Here is a 19,075-nt window from a genome sequence, read left to right as displayed (position 1 = left end):
TCAGATATCCGATCTATTAATTACATCCGTATCGGACCCGATACCGATATTGGATCGGATCGGTCTCATCCCTAACTTGAACTGCAATAGCCAGTGAAAGAGGGCAGACTTGAAAACTGGATTTTGTTTACTTGTACAACTCACAAACATGTGAGTGAACATAAACACTGAACAATATTCTTAGCCAGGATTTCACCCATATTCCTATTTTTAAAAAAGGTGAAACCTGAATTTCCTGAAAAAAATTAAAACAGAAATAAATTGAAGAGTATAGAGGCGTATTTCTAGAGCTAAAATGTTGGTTTTTAACATTGGCTGAATGTATATGCCGATACCAATAATTCACTTTTTAAGCTAATACACTATATTGCCAAAAGTATTCACTCACCTGCCTTGACTCGTATATGAACTTAAGTTACATCCCATTCTTAACCCATAGGGTTTAATATGACGTTGGTCCACCCTTTGCAGCTATAACAGCTTCAACTCTTCTGGGAAGGCTTTCCACAAGGTTTAGGAGTGTGTTTATGGGAACTTTTGACCATAATTCCAGAAGTGCATGTGTAAGGTCACACACTGATGTTGGACCAGAAGGCCTGGCTCTCAGTCTTCGCTCTAATCCATCCCAAAGGTGTTCTATGGGGTTGAGGTCAGGACTCTGTGCAGGCCAGTCAAGTTGATCCACACCAAACTCTCTCATCCATGTCTTTATGGACCTTGCTTTGTGCACTGGTGCACAGTCATGTTGGAACAGGACGGGGCCATCCCCAAACTGTTCCCACAAAGTTGGGAGCATGGAATTGTCCAAAATCTCTTGGCATGCTGAAGCATTCAGAGTTCCTTTCACTGGAACATGGAAGTGATTGGAACACCTGAATTCAATTATTTTGATGGGTGAGTGAATACTTTTGGCAATATAGTGTATATGCCATAACATTGTGCATCCCTGAAAAGGTGTGTATACATCAGTATAGGTATTGGCTAAAGTGAGTTTAGAAATATTAGTTTATCGTGCATCCCTTGTTTTTAAGAATCACATAAAATGGAAGTTTTCAGCTTAAATTTTTATGCATCTGTGTCAGCAATACCTGAGGCTGGAGCCATTATGTTTTCAAGTCCTCCATCTATACATCTGTGCATCCAAGGATCGCATGAATGCTTTGATGGATTTTATGATCGATACAGTACAATGCCGTACAGTATGATTCATCCATCCATTTATTTTTTTCCGTTTATCTGGGGCTGGGTTGCAGTGGCAGCAGGCTCAGCAAGTCGACCCAGACATCCCTGTCCCCAGTAACATTTACCAGCTCAATCTGGGGGATTTTCAAGGTGTTCCCAGGCCAGATGAGATAGATAATCCCTCCAACAAGTCCTGAGTCTACCAGGAACATCAGATGCCTGACCTACCTCAGCTGGCTCCTTTCAAGGCAAAGGAGCAGCGGCTCTACTTTGAGATCTCTCCAGATGACCAAGCTCCTCGCCCTATCCCAGACACCCTCCTGAGGAATCTCATTCCAACTGCTTTTAGTCATTATCCAGAATTCATGACCATAGGTGAGGGTTGGGAGGAAGATCGACCAATAAGTTGAGAGTTTGCCTTCCAGCTCAGCTCCCTCTTCATCACGAAGTCTGTTATATCGTCGATGCTGCACCAATCCACCTGTCGATCTCATTGTCCATTCTACCCTCACTCGTGAACAAGAACCCAAGATACTTGAACTCCTTCACTTGAGCCAAAGACACCCTCCCCACCATCGTCCATCTTGAAGGTGATAATCGTCATCCCCACTGCTTTGCACTCAGCCAGAAAACTCCCCAGAGCCGCTGGAGATCTCCGGCTGAAGAAGCCAACAAAACCACATCATCTGTGAAAAGCAGGGATGGAATTCTGAGGTCACCCAACTAAAAACCCTTCTCCCCCTGGCCGTGCCTCGAGATCCTGTCCATAAAAATTCCAAACGGGATTGGAGACATGGGGCAGTCCTTGCAGAGGCCAATGCGCACCAGGTACGTGCTCAACTTTGTTCCTAGGATGCAACACAACTCTCACTTTGATTATACAGGGACCTGATGGCTCACCACAGAAGCCCTGGGACTCCATATTCCTGTAGTACCCCCCCCCCCGCAAAGGCAAAGAGCTGGTCCACTGTCCTACAGCCAGGGTGAAATCTGCATCACAGTATGACACAATGCAATGCAATACTGTCTGTTCAGTCCAGTGTGGTATGATATGATATGATGCTTATGAAACTTTGCAGAGGCATATCATAGTCAGTTAGTAAATCCAGGTTTTAGATTGTTTTCTACATGGATGTAGCTCTGAGGACGCTTTTATTTTAACAAAGAAAGGAGACACAAAGCCTTGGAGCAGACAGATGTAAGTACTGTAGTTGCTCATACGCTCACAGACGCATCAGTATTTGCCTTGTCCCTCTTATTGATCCCTTCACTGTAACTGACTCAGAGCTGTCGGCTGATATTGAAGAGGCTGTCTAAACACCCAGTTGGGAGTCAGTGTGAAATACCTGTGAGCACACGCTCTTCTCAGACAACTAGCAGTGTTTGTGAAGCGACTCTAATCTGACAAGATTTCTCAGAGATGCTCCAGAACACCGCTGAGAGACAGACGAAAAAAATAACAAGGAGGGGAGAAAGGCTGTCTGGACCTGTACCCCCCCCCCCGTATGAGCATAGCAGGCAGTGTAGCCAGACTGAGCTAATAGGCAGGATGTGTGTGAGCAGCAGGAAGGACGAGGTGATGGAGGTAGACTCTTCCTGCTGTCACTTTCTGTCTGGATCTGGCATGTTTACTCCGCTGATGGAGGGAGAAAGCTCGCACAGACACTTCTCCCTCCATTGTTCTGTACGTTCACTCACAGACATGCAGAGATAATCGCCACCTTGATTATAACTTCTCCTTTGGTGTAATCATCCTTATCTGACAGAAATTATCCTCCCCGTCCCCGTCAAGGAAAGTAAAATCAAGAAAACATCCTGAATTAGGAGCTCTGCAGCCAATCAGTGTGGAGGCGACAGATTTGAGAGGCAGTGCTAAGTAGAGGTGGAGGCAGACAGGTGGGGCGTCCATATGCTCCTCCATACCAGCCCGACTCCTCATCTCGGTCCAGCCCTGCTGCTCCTCTCTCCAGCCTGGATGAGGGTCAGAGGCCAGCCTGCTGTCTCTCTCTCCTCAGCAGGCTCTCTTGGCATCAGAGCCGGGTGCTAAAGCGGAGACGCTGTCCTGATTTTGAGGAAAATATGACTCATTCACCTGCTGCTGCTATAAAATGGTTTTCCTCCTGACATATAGAAGGTTTTTGTCTCGTTTTGTGATTTTTGTGGGGAGTTTTTGTGAAGGGATGCACAAGATTAGCCGAATAAACAGTTAAAGTCGAATCCCTTGGTAGTTTGCACCCAGACTGTGTGATTGTGAGAGCCCACAATGTGGCCCTCTGTCCCTGCAGAAAAGAACTTCTTTGAATAATGGGACAAATAGAGCTAATACAAAGTTTTGCTGTTTTGTAAATATGTAAACATTTTGAAGCATTTTGTCAAAGAATCATAATTTTTTACCTTTTGGTCCCCAAAGAGATTGGACAATGTGTGTCTGCAAAAAGTCTTAGTCATTATTGTTGACTGTGTGTCACACATGCAAATATTTGAGTTTGTTTCTTTTAATTTTAGAGTCCCATGACTTTAAAAAACATTCAAGTTGCATATTAATGCATCACACATACATTTAAAGCCCAGGTTGTCCCTAAAAAAATGATGTTCACAGCTTGACTGTTCACCACAGGGTTGATGTTTTACAAGTTTTGTAGGACAAAAAGTCCAGGAGAGACAACATGGTTTAAAAAAATAGCATGAAATAGCTTAGAGCATGAAGGGTTAATCATGTTCAAAATCCATGATCATAAATCCTGTTGTTTGTTGTGAGCACAGAGGAAAGATTTGCAGTTACAGGTAGAATTTTTATTTTGAATTGAGTAATAGCCAGTCAAAAACAAGCTGAGGGAAGGAGGAAGCACAACAAACACAGCCATGGCAATGACAGTAAATGAATAATAAATATCTGGCAACAAAACAAGAGTTTAACAAGTTGTCCTGTAAAATGTGCCACAATCAAACTTTGAAGGAGAGGAGCTGGACTGACTACCAGGTGGTCTTCCAGCACACCCAGCTGGGAGAAGACTTGGGAAAGGCCCAGCATAAACTAGAGGGATTGGGATGTCCTGACTGGTCAGGAAACGCTTCAGAAAGCAACATCAAAGTCATTCTGACTGTCTAGAAAAACATCTGAAATCATGCTTTGTTATTTGTTTGTTAGCGCCAGTGTCGCGTTTATTGTTGTCATTTCTTGCTGCATTCGTATTGGTTGGTCAGTCAAGTGTTTCTCGATGTTGGGGTCGGGACCCCCGTGAGACACTAAGAGGGGGTCGTCAGATACCTTAAAAAATGTTTTTAAATGATTTCCAACTGTATATTTGACCCATTCTTATGAAATTATGCAAAACATTAGTTACATGGGAATAAAAACATGGTCATTTTCAGCAAGATTTATCTGGAAATCAAAGTGATGTTTAAAAAAAAACTCTAAAAGGTAAGTCTGCACACAGGCCTGGCCAAACCCAGAGAATGGGCCCTGCCCAGCTGGGATTTATTGACAGTATCAGTGCATGTGTGTTGGGTCAGTAGCATTGCTGCTAGAATCTTGAATAACAGTGATTTTATTTTGGACCTGAAAAGTGTGTCAAACTGTTTTTAGGTTATAAATGTAAAAGTAGTGTTGTGCCACTTTTAAACTATTTTTCCCACCCAATTTTGCCAGTTTCTATCAATGTTACACAATTTGGACTTTTTTCTTTCCTGCTTTTGACTATTTACAGCAGTTTTGCCAAATTTTAACTCATTTTCATCACTTTTTCCAACATTTTTTCCCATTTTAACACATTTTTGCCACCGTAAACCCATTTTTGACTATTTTTTACCTGCTTTTGACTATTTACAGCAATTTAGCCAAATTTTAACCCATTTTCATCACTTTCTTCCAACACTTTTCTCCCTTTTTTGCTGCTGTAAACCCATTTTTGTCAATTTAAAACCCATTACTAGACTTTTTCTGCCTGTTTTTTCCACTTCTAAACCAATTCCTGCCATTGTTTCCACTGTTGACCCATTATTGCCACTATTAACACCGTTTATGCCCATTTTTATTCATTTTAACCACATTTTACAATTTATTAAGCCCAATTTTTGCTACCAATATCAATTTTTTGCCATCTTTTGTTTAATTTTTGCCCTGTTTCTCTAGTTTTTGCCACTTTTTACCCATCTCTGCTCCTTTTAAAATCCAGTTTCTAACCCACGTTAGAATTTTTTATGTTAGCTTGATTTTATACATCTGTGGCCATGGAAGTGATTGGAACACCTGATTTCAATTATTTGGATGGGTGAGTGAATACTTTTGGCAATATAGTGTATATTTACTTAGGTTTATAACTGTGTTTCTTGCAGTGGTTTTCGTCTAACCTCAGGAGTCACTGCCACATCCTTAAGTCTTTAACTGCTTTTCAGCATTTTACCACTGATTTTTTGACACTTTTAGCCAATTTTGCCACTTTAAATCCATTTTTGCCATTTTTTACTATTTTACCACTCACTTTTTGCCACTTTTTAACTGCTTTTCATCATTTTTACCACCCATTTTTGGCACTATTCACCTGTTTTGTTTTGTTTTTTGCTACTTTAGATGCATGTTTTGCCACTTTTTGATCCCCTTTCACCATTTACCACTCATTTTAGCCACATACTTCTGCCAATTCTTGCCACTTTTAACCCATTTTTGCCATTTATGACAGACTTTTTTGCCACTTCACCTGCTTTTGACCCTTTTTAACTACCCATTTTTTGCCGTTTTAATCCATTTTACTTCTGTTTTTAAGACAAGGGATTTACATTTTTAAGAAGGCTGTGCATACAGCACAAATGAATTAAACAAGATACTTGTTGCTTCGATAAGAGTGGTTATTATTCAGGTAAAAGAAAATATAATATATGGTTATCACAGCTTAAATTTACAATGGACAATGATTTTGCTGAGTTCATGGGTCCCCAGTTGGGCCCCAGAAACTTCTCCCTTTTCCCCCTTAGGATCAGCCTTGTCTGCACATGACTATTCTTGAATATGCATGGCTGTTCAACCCTCAGGTACAGTAGGGGTCCCTGGTTCCTGGCACCTTTGACTGAAAAATTTGAGAACCACTGGGTTAGTTGACGTAGGTCGTCCCAGGCTATCTTTGGTCGCAAGATCATGGGGACGGCTGTCTGTCAACCTGGCACACAGTGAGACAAAGGACCGCTGTTTTAGAGCCATGACCAAAGATATCGCCATGATTGGTCATCTTTCATCCAGGACACACAGTGTATACCAGGCTAAATCTGACTTTTTATTTAGGTTTGTACCAAGAAAGTGCATAAACAACAGAAATGCAGAAAACATCCTAGCATTTCTGGGTTCATCCAGCTGTACAGAGGGGCTGTGGCCTGCAGTAGAAGTTTTCAAGTGGAAGTGTAGGTGAAAAGGGCAGAAGGAGAACAAATCTGGATAATTGTATTATGATGGTAGCTGTTAGGGCTTTAGTCCAATCAGTGCTGAGTGTTTTAAAGGATATTGTTCCAGCTGTAATTACCAACCATTTATCCCACTTTGTGTTAATCAACACTGAAATGACAGCGTGCCCCGCTCACATTCTGCTCCAACACCAACACACGACTCTGAAGTCTTAATGCATTAGATTAGACGTGACCCCGGGCCCTATTCGTTTCAATGAAGCCGTCTGAAGACGACGACGGGACAAAGACAGCGCCGCTCGTAAGAAGTGTCAGGCGGGACAGGAGCTGCCATGTAATCTAATTCCTCCTCTCTTTGTCTTCATTCAGTCAGTGTCATGACAGATTATGTTTAAGTGGGAGGAGGGAGGGCGGGATGATAAATGGGGGAGAAAAACGGCAATGTGGAGAGAGAGGTAGACAGGACAATTAAGTTACAGTCTGCTCCGGTTGTGTTTGTGTGTCTCCTCATGAATATGATGTCATGATTCATTGTCTCTAATGCTGCTGTGAAATGCACGAGGGCTCCTAATGAAGTGTGCTGTCTGTGTGTTTATAGGATAGAGAGAGTCGACGCTGTATCTGTGCTCTGCAGGTTGGACTCACACTCAGCCACAATGGGCTTTTAATTATTTCAGAGATGTGAACACCTCTGGGGTGTTTCTAACCCGTCTGACCTAAATAAAATACTTTTTATTCAGAGGAAGTGGTAGAGAATGTAGAAATGTGTTCCCATTATTAGGACTGTATGCAGCTAAGTATGAAGCCAGTCTGGGCTCCAGGGAGGGCAGCTTCAGTCCGCTGTACTCGGTCAGTTTGAAACCTTGGTGTTTACTCAGAACTGTTGGATTTATTTCCATTATATTTAGCACAATAATTCATCATCCCTAAACGATGTACCCCTCTGACTCTGGTCATCCCTGCAGGTATATTTACTCAGGTTTATAATTGTGTGTCTTTACTGGGTCAGTAGTTTTCATCTAACCTCAGGAGTCACTGCCACATCCTTAATGAGGAAATGTGGCCCACATTTCTGAAATTATTCAACCACTCAGGTTTAATTAATGAAAAATGTGGCAGTTTGGACCTTAGATGGAACTGAACATGACTGAATAAAAACACAAAAAAGTCAGCATTGATGCTAACGTCCTAGCTAACAGTCTTCATTTGGAGCTGAACGTGTGTGAAGCTGTTATCAGGTTCTGAGGTTCAAATTATTTATTCCTGCCACTTTTGAACCCCTCTTCATCACTCTTTCTGCCTAATTTGCAACATTTGGTTCAACATTAAACCCATGTTTGACACTTTGAGACAAATTTTGCTATTTTTCAACACCCGTCACTACCTAATCTACCCATTTTTGCCTCTTTTGGCTCATTTTTACCACATTTTAACTGCTTTTTAACATTTTTTCCACTCATTTTAGCCACTTTTTGACAGCTTTTCACCATTTCACTACTCATTTTCACCATTTATTTCTGCCAAATCATGCTGCTTTTAACCCATTTTTGCTACTTATTTTGCCACTTTTTAACAGCTTTTACCCTTTTCACCACCCATTTTTGCTAGTCTTAGCCATTTTTTGTGCCACACTAAGCCAAATTGTGCCACCTTAGACTCAGTTTTGCTACTTTTTCACCACTTTTCACCATTTTTACTGCCCATTGTAGCTACTTTTAGCCATTTTTTGCCACTTTAAATCCATTTTGCCACTTTTTAACTGCTTTTATCCATTTTGCCACTTTTAGGCTAATTTTGCCACTTTAGACCCATTTTCTCACTTTTTCACCACTTTTCACCATTTTTACCACTCATTTTAGCCACATTTCAACAGCTTTTCACCATTTTTACCACTAATTTTAGCCACATTTTAGTAGCTTTTTTTAGAGCCACTTTTGAAAAGCTTTTCACCATTGCACTACTCATTTTCACCACTTATTTCTGCCTATTCTAGCCACTTTTAGCCCATTTTTTTGCCACTGTTTAACAGCTTTTCACACTTTTTTGCCACTTTCAGCCTAATTTTGCTACTTTAGACCCATTTTTGTGATTTTTATTTATCACTTTCCCTATTTTTAATTACATTTTTTAGACAGATTTTAACAGCTTTTCAACACTTTACCATCCATTTTCAGCACTTATTTCTGACAATTCTTGCCACTTCTAACCCATTTTTGCCACTTATTACCAACTTTTTTGCTTTTTTTAACAGCTTTTCACAATTTTTGTCATTCTTGACCAATTTTTTTGCCACGTTTAGCCTAATTTTGCCAATTTAGACCCATTATTCTCACTTTTTCACCACTTTTCACCATTTTTAACCACTCATTTTAGCCACTTTTCAACAGATTTTCACCATTTTTACCACTGGTTTTAGCCGCATTTTAACAGCTCTTCAACATTTTACCACTCATTTTTCCCACTTATTTCTGACAATTCTTGCCACTTGAAACCCATTTTTGCTAGTTATTACCAACTTTTTTGCCACTTTTTATCTGCTTTCACCTTTTTTCTGCTTATTCATCCACTCTTAGCCATTTTTTGCCATATTAAGCCAAACTGAGCCACTAGACCAGTTTTCACTACTTTTACTCCACTTTTCACAATTTTACCAGTCATTTTGCCAATTTAAACCACTTTTCACCATTTTAGCCCCCATTTGTGCAACCTTGTCTTTTCTTAACTCATATTTGCTGTGTATCCTTTTTTTGCCTCTTTCAACCTATCAGTAATCTGATATGCCAGATAGACTGTTTCACATCTCCATGACATGGGATGTATTTGACATCAGTCCATAGATATAGACTGATATAGACAAGCTATAGAGGATCTCTTGAAGCCCACCTGCTACTGGTGAACCCTTTGAGAATCAGCAGTCTGGAAAACTTTAATGTCTGTGACAAACATGGAAAGTGAACAATAAGAGCACATCTACAGCACAGCTGGCCTCGACATCTCTCCAACATTCGTTATCTTCTGATGGGATTATAAAGCATTAGGAGGCACAGCCAACATGTAGGGTGCATCTACTATACTGGGATTAGTGATTTACTAATTCTCAACAAGACTCTGTCAAGACGTTCAGCATCTAAATGTTTAACTGTCTTCTTGCAGGCCTACTTCCGTCAGGGGGTTGCCCTGCAGTACCTGGGTCGCCATGCAGACGCCCTGGCAGCGTTCGCCTCCGGCCTGGCCCAGGACCCCAAGAGTCTCCAGCTGCTGGTCGGCATGGTGGAGGCCGCCATGAAGTCGCCCCTCAGAGGTATGTTAGTGGAGTTCACTCTTTGTCTTCCTCCTTCTTCATCTCTCCCTTCACACTCTGTGTAAAAACAAGACGTTGATTCATGCAAACACAAACAACGCTTGTTTGTGTCCTCTTCAGAAAGTTTGCGTTTGAAAGTTGAAGGAGAGCGAGATGTAGCAGCTTGGGGAAACTGTCAAGTTAATACTTAAATTTTTATTCTGTTTTATTCAGAAAGCTCCTCCAGGGACCGAGATCTGAAAACGTAAAGAGCTGCCTCTGGTGATTGAGATCTCACAGAGAAATGGATTCATGTTTCATGTGACAGAGGAGGAGATGAGAGAAGCACGGAGAAAATAAATAAAACAAGCAAGCCAGATGAAACAGAAGGGAAAACAAAGAAGCTCAAAGAAAATGAAAATACTGAGCGCTGTAGAGTCATGGAGTTGGACTTCTGGTGTCATCGTCTTCCACATGTTGAGTGACACGTCTCACATCCACAGCTGTTTGATTTCTGAGAGCGCACCGGGACTCTGATAAGGAATCCTCTTTATTCAAAGACCCTCAAGGACCCTCAGAGTGCACATACTACTCTAGCTGGTCATAAGGCCTGTGCTCACCATACATTGTCTCTCATGTTGGTTTGTTTTCCAGCTCGTTTAGTGATTCAGGAGTGTCAGAGGTGTTTTTTGGCTTCGTGTTGATTCAGTGAGTCAAAGTGAAAGACTATATTGAACCGGTGTTGTCACCAAGGACTTACAGCCCTACCCTGTGATTATTTCCTCCTTATTTTCCAGCTCAGTAACAAAAGCAGCACTCATTAGGTCAGATAGCTCCACTCTCATCCTCACTATACCCCACCTGCATCGACATACTCTACCTCAAAGGGAAATATTGTGAATACTGAACCAGCAAAGCCCTCCGGTGTAAAAAAAAAAAAAAAAAAAACAGATGCAAAATTCCACGTGAAGGCTTTCTCTGCAGCCTGCCAAGTAGATGTCTATTCCCAAAAAGCTGCATTGCTCTCATTCTGATACAGCTGAAGGGCAGGAAACATAATCCAGTGCCAACTCCAGCCTGCAAACCATCCCTGATTGTATGCACTCTTTCTTCATCTCCTAATGCTGTTTAGACCTGCACATTAGAGTGTACGGTGAAGAGTGGGGCGCAGAGATCAATGACACACTAAAATCTACCTGGTAAATATTTCATCACAAGCTCCACCAGGAGCTAATTCAGGCTAATAAACATGGAGAAAGACTCAGCCAGAAAATTCACTATTCTCCACATTAACATGGGAATGATTCAGAATCAGGGCTCACATTAGTAGTGAATGTAGTCAGAGATCTTGTCTTTACCCTGGAACAAACATAAGCTCAAAAATTGGATTATTATCAGGAAAAGGGTTTAGTAATTGCTGCTAAATCAACTTTAAAAAGTGTTAATTCATCTCAAATAATCAGAGAGATTTTAACTAATTATTATGTAAAGTTAGATTAGTAGAAAGTGGGTAAAACAGGAGGGGAACGGGGGAGAGAGAGCAGGGAAATAATACGATAGATCAGATTTAAACTCAGGTTGCAAACTTGGAGGACTACAGCCTCTGTGCATGGGGTGCGACGGAGCCACCAGGCCATCGGCTCCCCACTGTGAGTTCTTAAGAGCTAGGTGCGCCTGCTGCAAACTTTTTTTTTTTTTTCTAAAATAGAGCAGAGTCCAGCTGGCTCCTGCGTTCTTTTCACTGAACACACAAGACCCTGCATGCAGTATGTTGTTATGGCATGACATATATGTGCAAACAGTATAAAATTTGACAAGAAAAATACTGAGGGCAATTTGGCATGCAAGAGATTAAAAATTACAGGACAGCTTCACTTAACATAATGTTTTCTTTTAAAGATTTCACCCAAATACTTTGATTGAAAATTCAAAATATGTTAGTGTAGAAGACTGAGAGGTTCTGGAGAAAGTCCTGATAATTACTGGTGAATGTCCTTTGTACTGGGTGTTTTTTGGGGTTTGTTTGTTTTTTTGTTTTTTTTTTTCAGATTTATAGGAAAAGCTCCAAAGTACCAAATGAGTACCAACTCTTTTTGGTGGAAACGCCAGGAGAAAACTTAGCCAAAATATCAAGTGCAACTCCTTGACTGTTTGGGGAAAACTCTAAGACGAACACAGCCCCAGAGGCCACTGTATATCAGGCATGACCCAGCCACAAGAATATCAGCACCACACCGTGTTAGTTTTTGAGAGTTAGGTGCATCTGCATGCTGGCACATTGGTATTTACACTGCAAGTTTCAGTCTTTTCTTAAATAGAGTCAAGTCCAGCTGGCTCCTGTGTTCTTCTCACTGAACACACAAGACACCACATGCAATATGTGGCTATTGCATGATATATACATGCAATTAGTACAAATATTGACAGGAAAAAATATTGAGGAAAAATCGGCATGTGACAGTGAATAGAAATTATTTGGACAGCTTCACTGAACAGTTCTTAATGTTTCCTTTCGAAGAAGATTTAACCAAATTTCCCAATGTTTCCATTGAAAATTTAAAAAAATATATAACTGGAGAAGGCTACTGAGAGGTTCTGGAGAAAGTCATGATAATTACTGGTAAAAGTCCGATGTACCAAGTGATTTATTTATTTATTTAGATTTATAGGAAAAGTCCCAAAAATGAGTACCAAATATTTTGGGGCTAAAACCCTGAAGAAAACTCCCCAAAACTTTCAAGGTTTACTCCTTGACTTTTTGGAGGAAAATTCCAAAACAAATACAGTCTCTGAGGCCGCTGTATATTGGACATTTATTTATTTACTGGAAGGAACAGATGCACATTAATGAACATGGACATGTAAATGTGTCAGATTATAGTGCTGTAGTGATGTTTTGCACATGATCATGACTTTGCCTAAGACTGCATATTTGCCCGTGGCCTGTTTATGTAAAGTGCTGATATGATTGCCCATAACCCTACTGTACAGAATTTGCATTTACAATGACCTAGCCACAAGTCCATCAGCACCCCACTATTTTAGTTTTTGAGCACTAGGTGCACCTGCATGATTGCACTTTGGTATTTACACTGTAAATTTCTTAAATAGACTAATTCAGCTGGTGTCTTTTTACACATAGGACACTGTCTGCACTCTGCTGTTATTGCCTAAGGTTTATGTGCAAATGGTCCAAAATTTGACAGGACAAAAAGACTGATGAAAATAAGACATGTAACATAAAGAGTAAGTCTAAAACTTTACAAACTTATTAGTACAAATGGCAAAAATGTACAGTTGATATGTGCTGACGTTCACAGCCATTATATTGGTTTTAATATTGGCAGAAATTTTTTATTTCTGCCGATATCAGGCCAGTAATATCGTGCATCCCTAAAAATTTCCTAATGTTTCAGTTGAAAATTAAAAAAATATTACTTGAGAAAGAAACCAAAGAGGTCATGGGAAAAGTCCTGATAGTTAGAGTACCAAATGTTTTGGGGTGAATGCTGCAAGGAAAACTCCCCAAAAACTAAAAGACAAACTCCTTGACCTTTTTGGGAAAATTCCCTTACATCTACTCAAAAAATCGTGAAGAAAAACTCTTAGAAGTTCTGTTAAATTCTGCATGAAAGTTGCAGATTAACTCAGTGGAAAAAAATTTCACAGCCATCTTTATTTCTTTTCTGCTGTCAGAAACGTACACAGCAGAGCAAAAGCCCTCATTAGACCCACTGAAAACAGCTTTGTGACCTTCTTTTGGGTCACGACCCACCTGTTGAGAACCACTAGCTAAGGGACAGTCTGCATCCTTGAGATAGGAAAGTGCCAGCTTTGTTTTATTGTATAAAGTCTATTTGCTGGAATTATGTAGGTGTAGGTGAAATGTCAAGTCAAGTTTCTGCAGCAGCATAAAAAGAAAAAAGCTCTCTCTGATTGGTTTTAAGTAGTTACAGGAGCATTTCTTAACAAATAAGATCAGATACCGTATGTATCAAGGCTCCATCCTGCAGATCTGCTGCTCTGTGGGGGGTTGTTCGGTCGTCCCGGGGCTGCAGCCTCCAAAACTCAGATCTCGTGTAATCTTCAAAGCCAGGAATCCTCAGAATGAAGAGGCCGAGTATCAGGTGTTGGCGAGCCTTCATGCTTCACTAAGGAGGACGGGGTTGCATGTTGGAGTGAAGAGAGGGTCTGCAGTGTTAACAGCATGAAGGAGGGCGGCCCCCTCTGGGGTACAGGACTCCTGTTGAGTCTGTTGATGTCTTTTTTATGGCTTTTTATGCTGCAGGGCATCAGATTGGAAAGTTGGTAGAAAGTAGAGGCGGTCGAGCAACTTTTTACGGAGGGATGTTTACTGAGCTGCCTGAAAAAAGTGAGTATTTTACATCACCTTGATTTAGAGTGGTATTTTAGATGAAAACAGCAGCTGGAGGTCATCTCATTTGCATAAAGTGCAGCTAGACATGACATAAAGTCCCAGTTAAGAGGCTGTAGGCCATGAAGTGTGTATTTAAAGGCTGATTGCAGCACTTCTAAGGCTGTTCACCTTCAAATAGAGATCTTGAAAGTTGGGACCAATGCAGATGTTTGAAATAACAATTTAGCCAGCTTCCTGTTCATTCAAATTTATGGTGAATTTTTGTTGATAATGCACAACTAAACACGCCCTAAAATCCCAGATTCTACCTACCGGCCATGTCTGAAATTAAAGTTACCATTTGATCGCATGAGTCTATCCTAAATCTTCTCTGCCACGTGAACCTGTTGTGCTAAAATGACCCACACTAGACTTTATAAGGCTGAGTCAGCAGAATATTAGGGTGTTTTAAGTAGAAATGCTGCATTTTTTTCTCCTTCATTGAACTTTTTAGATGCAACAGTAAGTTTTTTCTGTCTTAAACATGTAATTGTGCGGTTTTGTGGTTCAAATTCACTCAGCACCAATGCAAATTTTGCAGTTCAGCTTTTTTAGTGACTGTCCAAGTTGCAGACAGGCCATCCAAGCTCAATGACAGGCCAGAATATCATCCAGAATATCATGGTATGCTAAAGGGGAGATGAAAGATGCTGCATGTTTTTCACTTCCTCTCCAGCCTTGAATAACCATCACTGCTAAAAGTTGAATAAACGGACAGACCGGACTTGAAAATGTTCAGATCTGACCTTCTTGCTGTGACTCTCTGGTCCAGACTGGGTAGACTGGTTGTATCCCAGTACACTTTAACATGTGACAGGTTGTAAGTCAGCGGGACGCGACAGCAGCACAGCAGAGGGTCAGATGGCGGTAAGGAGCTGTTTAATTTCAGATCTGTGGCCTTCTGTCGCACAAATCAGCCGACTGTTCAGAAGGGACTAAATCAATAAATCCTACGTTAACACACATGTACACTGTTGCTCACTATAGTGAAATACAAACAGATATGCTAGCACCAGTGATCATCTTAAAGGTAATTTGGGTGAAAATATGGTACCAATCACCAGTCTACCACCAAAGGGGTAGTAGGAAGTCTGTTTCAGATACAGAAATTCTGTTTAGTGTTTATTTAATAACAAATTCTGTCTGATTCTCATATGAATAATGCATCTGTTAACCTCACTTTATGGCTTTAACAGAAAAATTTCTTTGGGAGCAAAGCACCAATCCAGCAGTGTTTTTTGGGGCTTTTTATGCCTCCATTGATAGTGGAAGACAGTGAACAGAATAGGAAACAGTGCGGTAAAGCGCCACAGGCCAGATCCAAACCCAGGCGGACCGCGTACATAGGGTGCACCTTAAACCACTAGACCACCTGCGCCCCAATCCAACGCTGTTGTAAAGAGATTATTGATAGGGCAATACAGGAAATACTTAATCTTCCAAAGCAGATGGATATGCTCGTTTCTGTGTTTCTCACTGTTAGAAAGTGAGAGGACCAATCAGTGATAAGAGGCGTGGCGGAGTCGTGACATAAGCAAGCAGCGACAAGAGGCCGGTGCAATTATGGCAGAAGAGCTTAGTGTGGAAACTGCTAGAGTGCAGTTTTATCAGAACTTGACGACATTTCTTCATTAAAAGAAGAACAAAGAACAGCAGTGGGTTGTTTTCTTTTCAAAAACGACAAAAGTGGTGTACTGACATGTCTACAGACGCCACGATTATGCAATTCTCTATGGAGTTTACTCCTCGGCTACATCACGTGTTTTATTTCTCTGATTGGCCCGTGCAGATGTGACAGACAGAGTGTTCATCCAATCACCCTCTGATTTTTTTTTAAAGGCTCTACCCTTTCCCAAACACCGTCTATGAGAGGTTTACCAGATGGATGGGTGAAACAAATCCATCTGGTGTTCCAGGTTTGAAAATACTTGGACATTCAAAATTGAAACCCTAAAAAATTAATGGTAGACATCCTAAGATTGTTTTACTTTTGTCATTTAGTTACATTAATTCATTTTTATGGTGACAATCAAGGTCAACAAAGTGACCATTTAAACATGTTTGCCCGTTTATGGAAAAAAAAAATGCAACGCATGTATAAAGATTAAAATGTGAATAATAGAAAAACGAACACACACATGTACATACCGTATTCTTCTTTTCAAAACAGCTCAAGCTCTAAGCAGATCTTTTCAAGTCCAGCCACAAGTCCTCTATTAGATCGAGGTCTGGGCTTTGACTCGGCCACTCCAGAACATTCTCCTCTCTCTTGTCTTTAAACCATTTCTATGTAGCTTTCAGTGAATGCGTCAGCTCACTGTCTTGATAGAAAATAAATCTTCTCTCAAGCTCTCAAGATGTTCTTGTGATTCAAATACATGGGCCCAACGTGGCCATCGAACAGGCCGGGTGGATCTGGCACCGTGTAGTTCCTAGAGCACCTCCTCTTTTTGTTTTCTTCATACGAGATGGAAATAAAGTAACGTTGGTTCAGCATGTCGATCAAAGGTTCGTAGGTGTAAAGCAGAAAGCCTTCCACAATAAGGATGTGAGTCTCCTCCTCCGTAGTGTCAGACTTTGGGATGATCTCAGTGTCCAGGGTGTTATTAACGGCATGAGATTTCTCAAACTTCACCAGGTTATCCAACCATGCGTAGATCGTACTCATCATGGCATCCATGTCCAGAGCATTGATGACATCATGCTGCTTAAAGCCAGCTACACCAACCTCAATCTGATCATGGGGCTTGAAGAAGTTCTCTTGCAGCCCTGCGGGATCAGCTGCTGAGAAGCATCCCCACAGCATGATGCTGCCACCACCGTGCTTCACAGTTTTGATGGTGTTACTGTGGTGATGTGTGGTGTTAAGTGTCTTGTCTTGGTCAAAAAGCTCCATTTTGGTCTCATCAGACCAAAGAACTTTCTTCCTCTTGACCCTGGAGTGTCCCACATGCCTTTTGGCGAACTCTAGTCCAGATTGAATCTGGGTTTTCTTCAACAGTCTTTCTCTTTGACTGGTGAAGAACCTGGCCAATAGTTGTTGTCTATTGAGTCTCTCCCATCTCAGCTGCTGAAGCTTGGAACTCCTTCAGATTGTTCAGTTGTTGTTCAGAGCCTTGGAGATGTTTTTGTATCCATCTCCCAACTTATACTTTTCGGAAACCTTTTTTCTAAGTTGATTGAAGTGTCCTTTTGTCTCCATGGTGTAATGGTAGCCAGGGATACTGATCAATGAGTGGCTGAACCTTCAGAGCACAGGTGTCTTTACACTACAGTCAACCCAAGGACTTCCCCTTAGATGATGGATCTCAGGAATTACTGGAGACCAAAAGGACTTGGACTCATCAGTCAGCAGATATTAAACTACTTTAAACAATTTTCACAGATTAGAAAAAGATATTAATGAATGTGGTTGGGATTTTAGGTTACTGAAACTTATTTGCGGCATGAATTACTGAGGTATTTGACATTCAATGAGCTAGTGTGGCTAAAAATGAGCCACCACTGCCGGCTGTGACCTCTAAATGACACACAAACTCCTCCAGAGTCAACTTCTGTGGATTTAAGTCACTCTTCCTGTCTCCGGTTTCCTGTCTGATTACCGCTGCATGCTCAGAGACATTAAATATCTGAGAATATATGCTCTCCCTGTCTATGAGACACTCTTTAATGCTACAAACCTGGCACGCGCTCAGTGTATAAGCTCAGTTTGATGTGTACAGGCGACGTTCGGCTGCGTCTCGTGTTTGGCTGCTGTCTTCAGAGGGTTTCACAACAATCTGAATGTGTCAGAGCTCACGACGCCTCGCTGCTCCAAAATCCCTGTTCTCTACAAGCCGAGCCTCTGTGCAGTAATCTGAATCTGTCACCTCTTCGGTGTTTGAGAATCTCAGCAGAAAAGTTAATTATTAAAACGCTCAGTCATCGATTAATTTTCCCTGACAAGAAGATTTTCTGCTATGATGAAGTAATTTCTCTTTTATGCAGAAAATCAGCCACTAAATACAGCCAAATACATAATTTGTTTGTTAATCTCAATAATCTGCATGTATCTTCTAAAAAACATCATCATTGGCATAAACACAGGCAGTAAAACAGCCTTGTTCCAGTGTTAGTTCAACATCATACCTACATATTTATTTTAATTCACGAGTGTCTTTTTTTTGTCTGTTTCCCCTCCTCAGATTCCCTGGAGCCGACCTATCAGCAGCTCCAGAAGATGAAGCTGGATAAAAGCCCTTTCGTGGTCGTCTCTGTCATCGGTCAGGAGCTGCTAACTCACGGTTTCCACGGCGCCTCTGTCGTCGTGCTGGAGGCGGGGCTTAAAATCGGCACGTGCTCCTTAAAGCTGCGTGGATCTGTCTTCTCCGCCCTAAGCTCCGCCTACTGGTCTCTAGGTAACATAGAGAAGAGCATGGCGTACATGCAGCAGGACCTGGAGGTGACCAAGACTTTAGGTAAGGATAGAGAAAACAGAGTTTGACCTGCAGGGATGAATCCACACATTTCTAATGAACGTCTCATCCACAGGTGATCAGACAGGTGAATGCAGAGCTCATGGGAACCTTGGCTCCGCCCACTTTTCCAAAGGGAGTTATAGAGAGGCTCTGGCCAATCACAGAAACCAGCTCGTGCTGGCGATGAAGCTCAAGGAAAGGGAGGTACGTTGGTATGCTAGAGCGCTTTAGTGAGAATGATGATTAAAGAGTCTGCCTTTGAATACCCTTGTGACCACACACAGATGTGTTAAGAACCTTCATTCTGGACTGTTTGAACTATTCTGTCCTTCACTGTGAGGGCGAGGC

At 41.3% G+C, this 19,075-nt stretch overlaps 1 protein-coding gene across 2 annotated transcripts in view; it reads left to right on the top strand.

The window, feature by feature from the left end:
- The window catches only part of ttc28 (tetratricopeptide repeat domain 28), a 192,892-nt gene that overhangs the window by 102,823 nt on the left and 70,994 nt on the right, over positions 1-19,075 (top strand). For both annotated transcript variants that reach the window (XM_041810875.1, XM_041810876.1), the window contains 3 exons: positions 9,727-9,874; positions 18,455-18,727; positions 18,801-18,931. In XM_041810875.1, coding sequence (XP_041666809.1) covers positions 9,727-9,874; positions 18,455-18,727; positions 18,801-18,931 — 552 coding nt within the window. The remainder of the gene's footprint in view (positions 1-9,726; positions 9,875-18,454; positions 18,728-18,800; positions 18,932-19,075) is intronic.

The sequence above is a fragment of the Cheilinus undulatus genome, linkage group 17, assembly GCF_018320785.1.
Source record: "Cheilinus undulatus linkage group 17, ASM1832078v1, whole genome shotgun sequence".
Lineage (NCBI taxonomy): Eukaryota > Metazoa > Chordata > Actinopteri > Labriformes > Labridae > Cheilinus > Cheilinus undulatus.
This window is presented reverse-complemented; position numbering and strand designations above follow the sequence as displayed.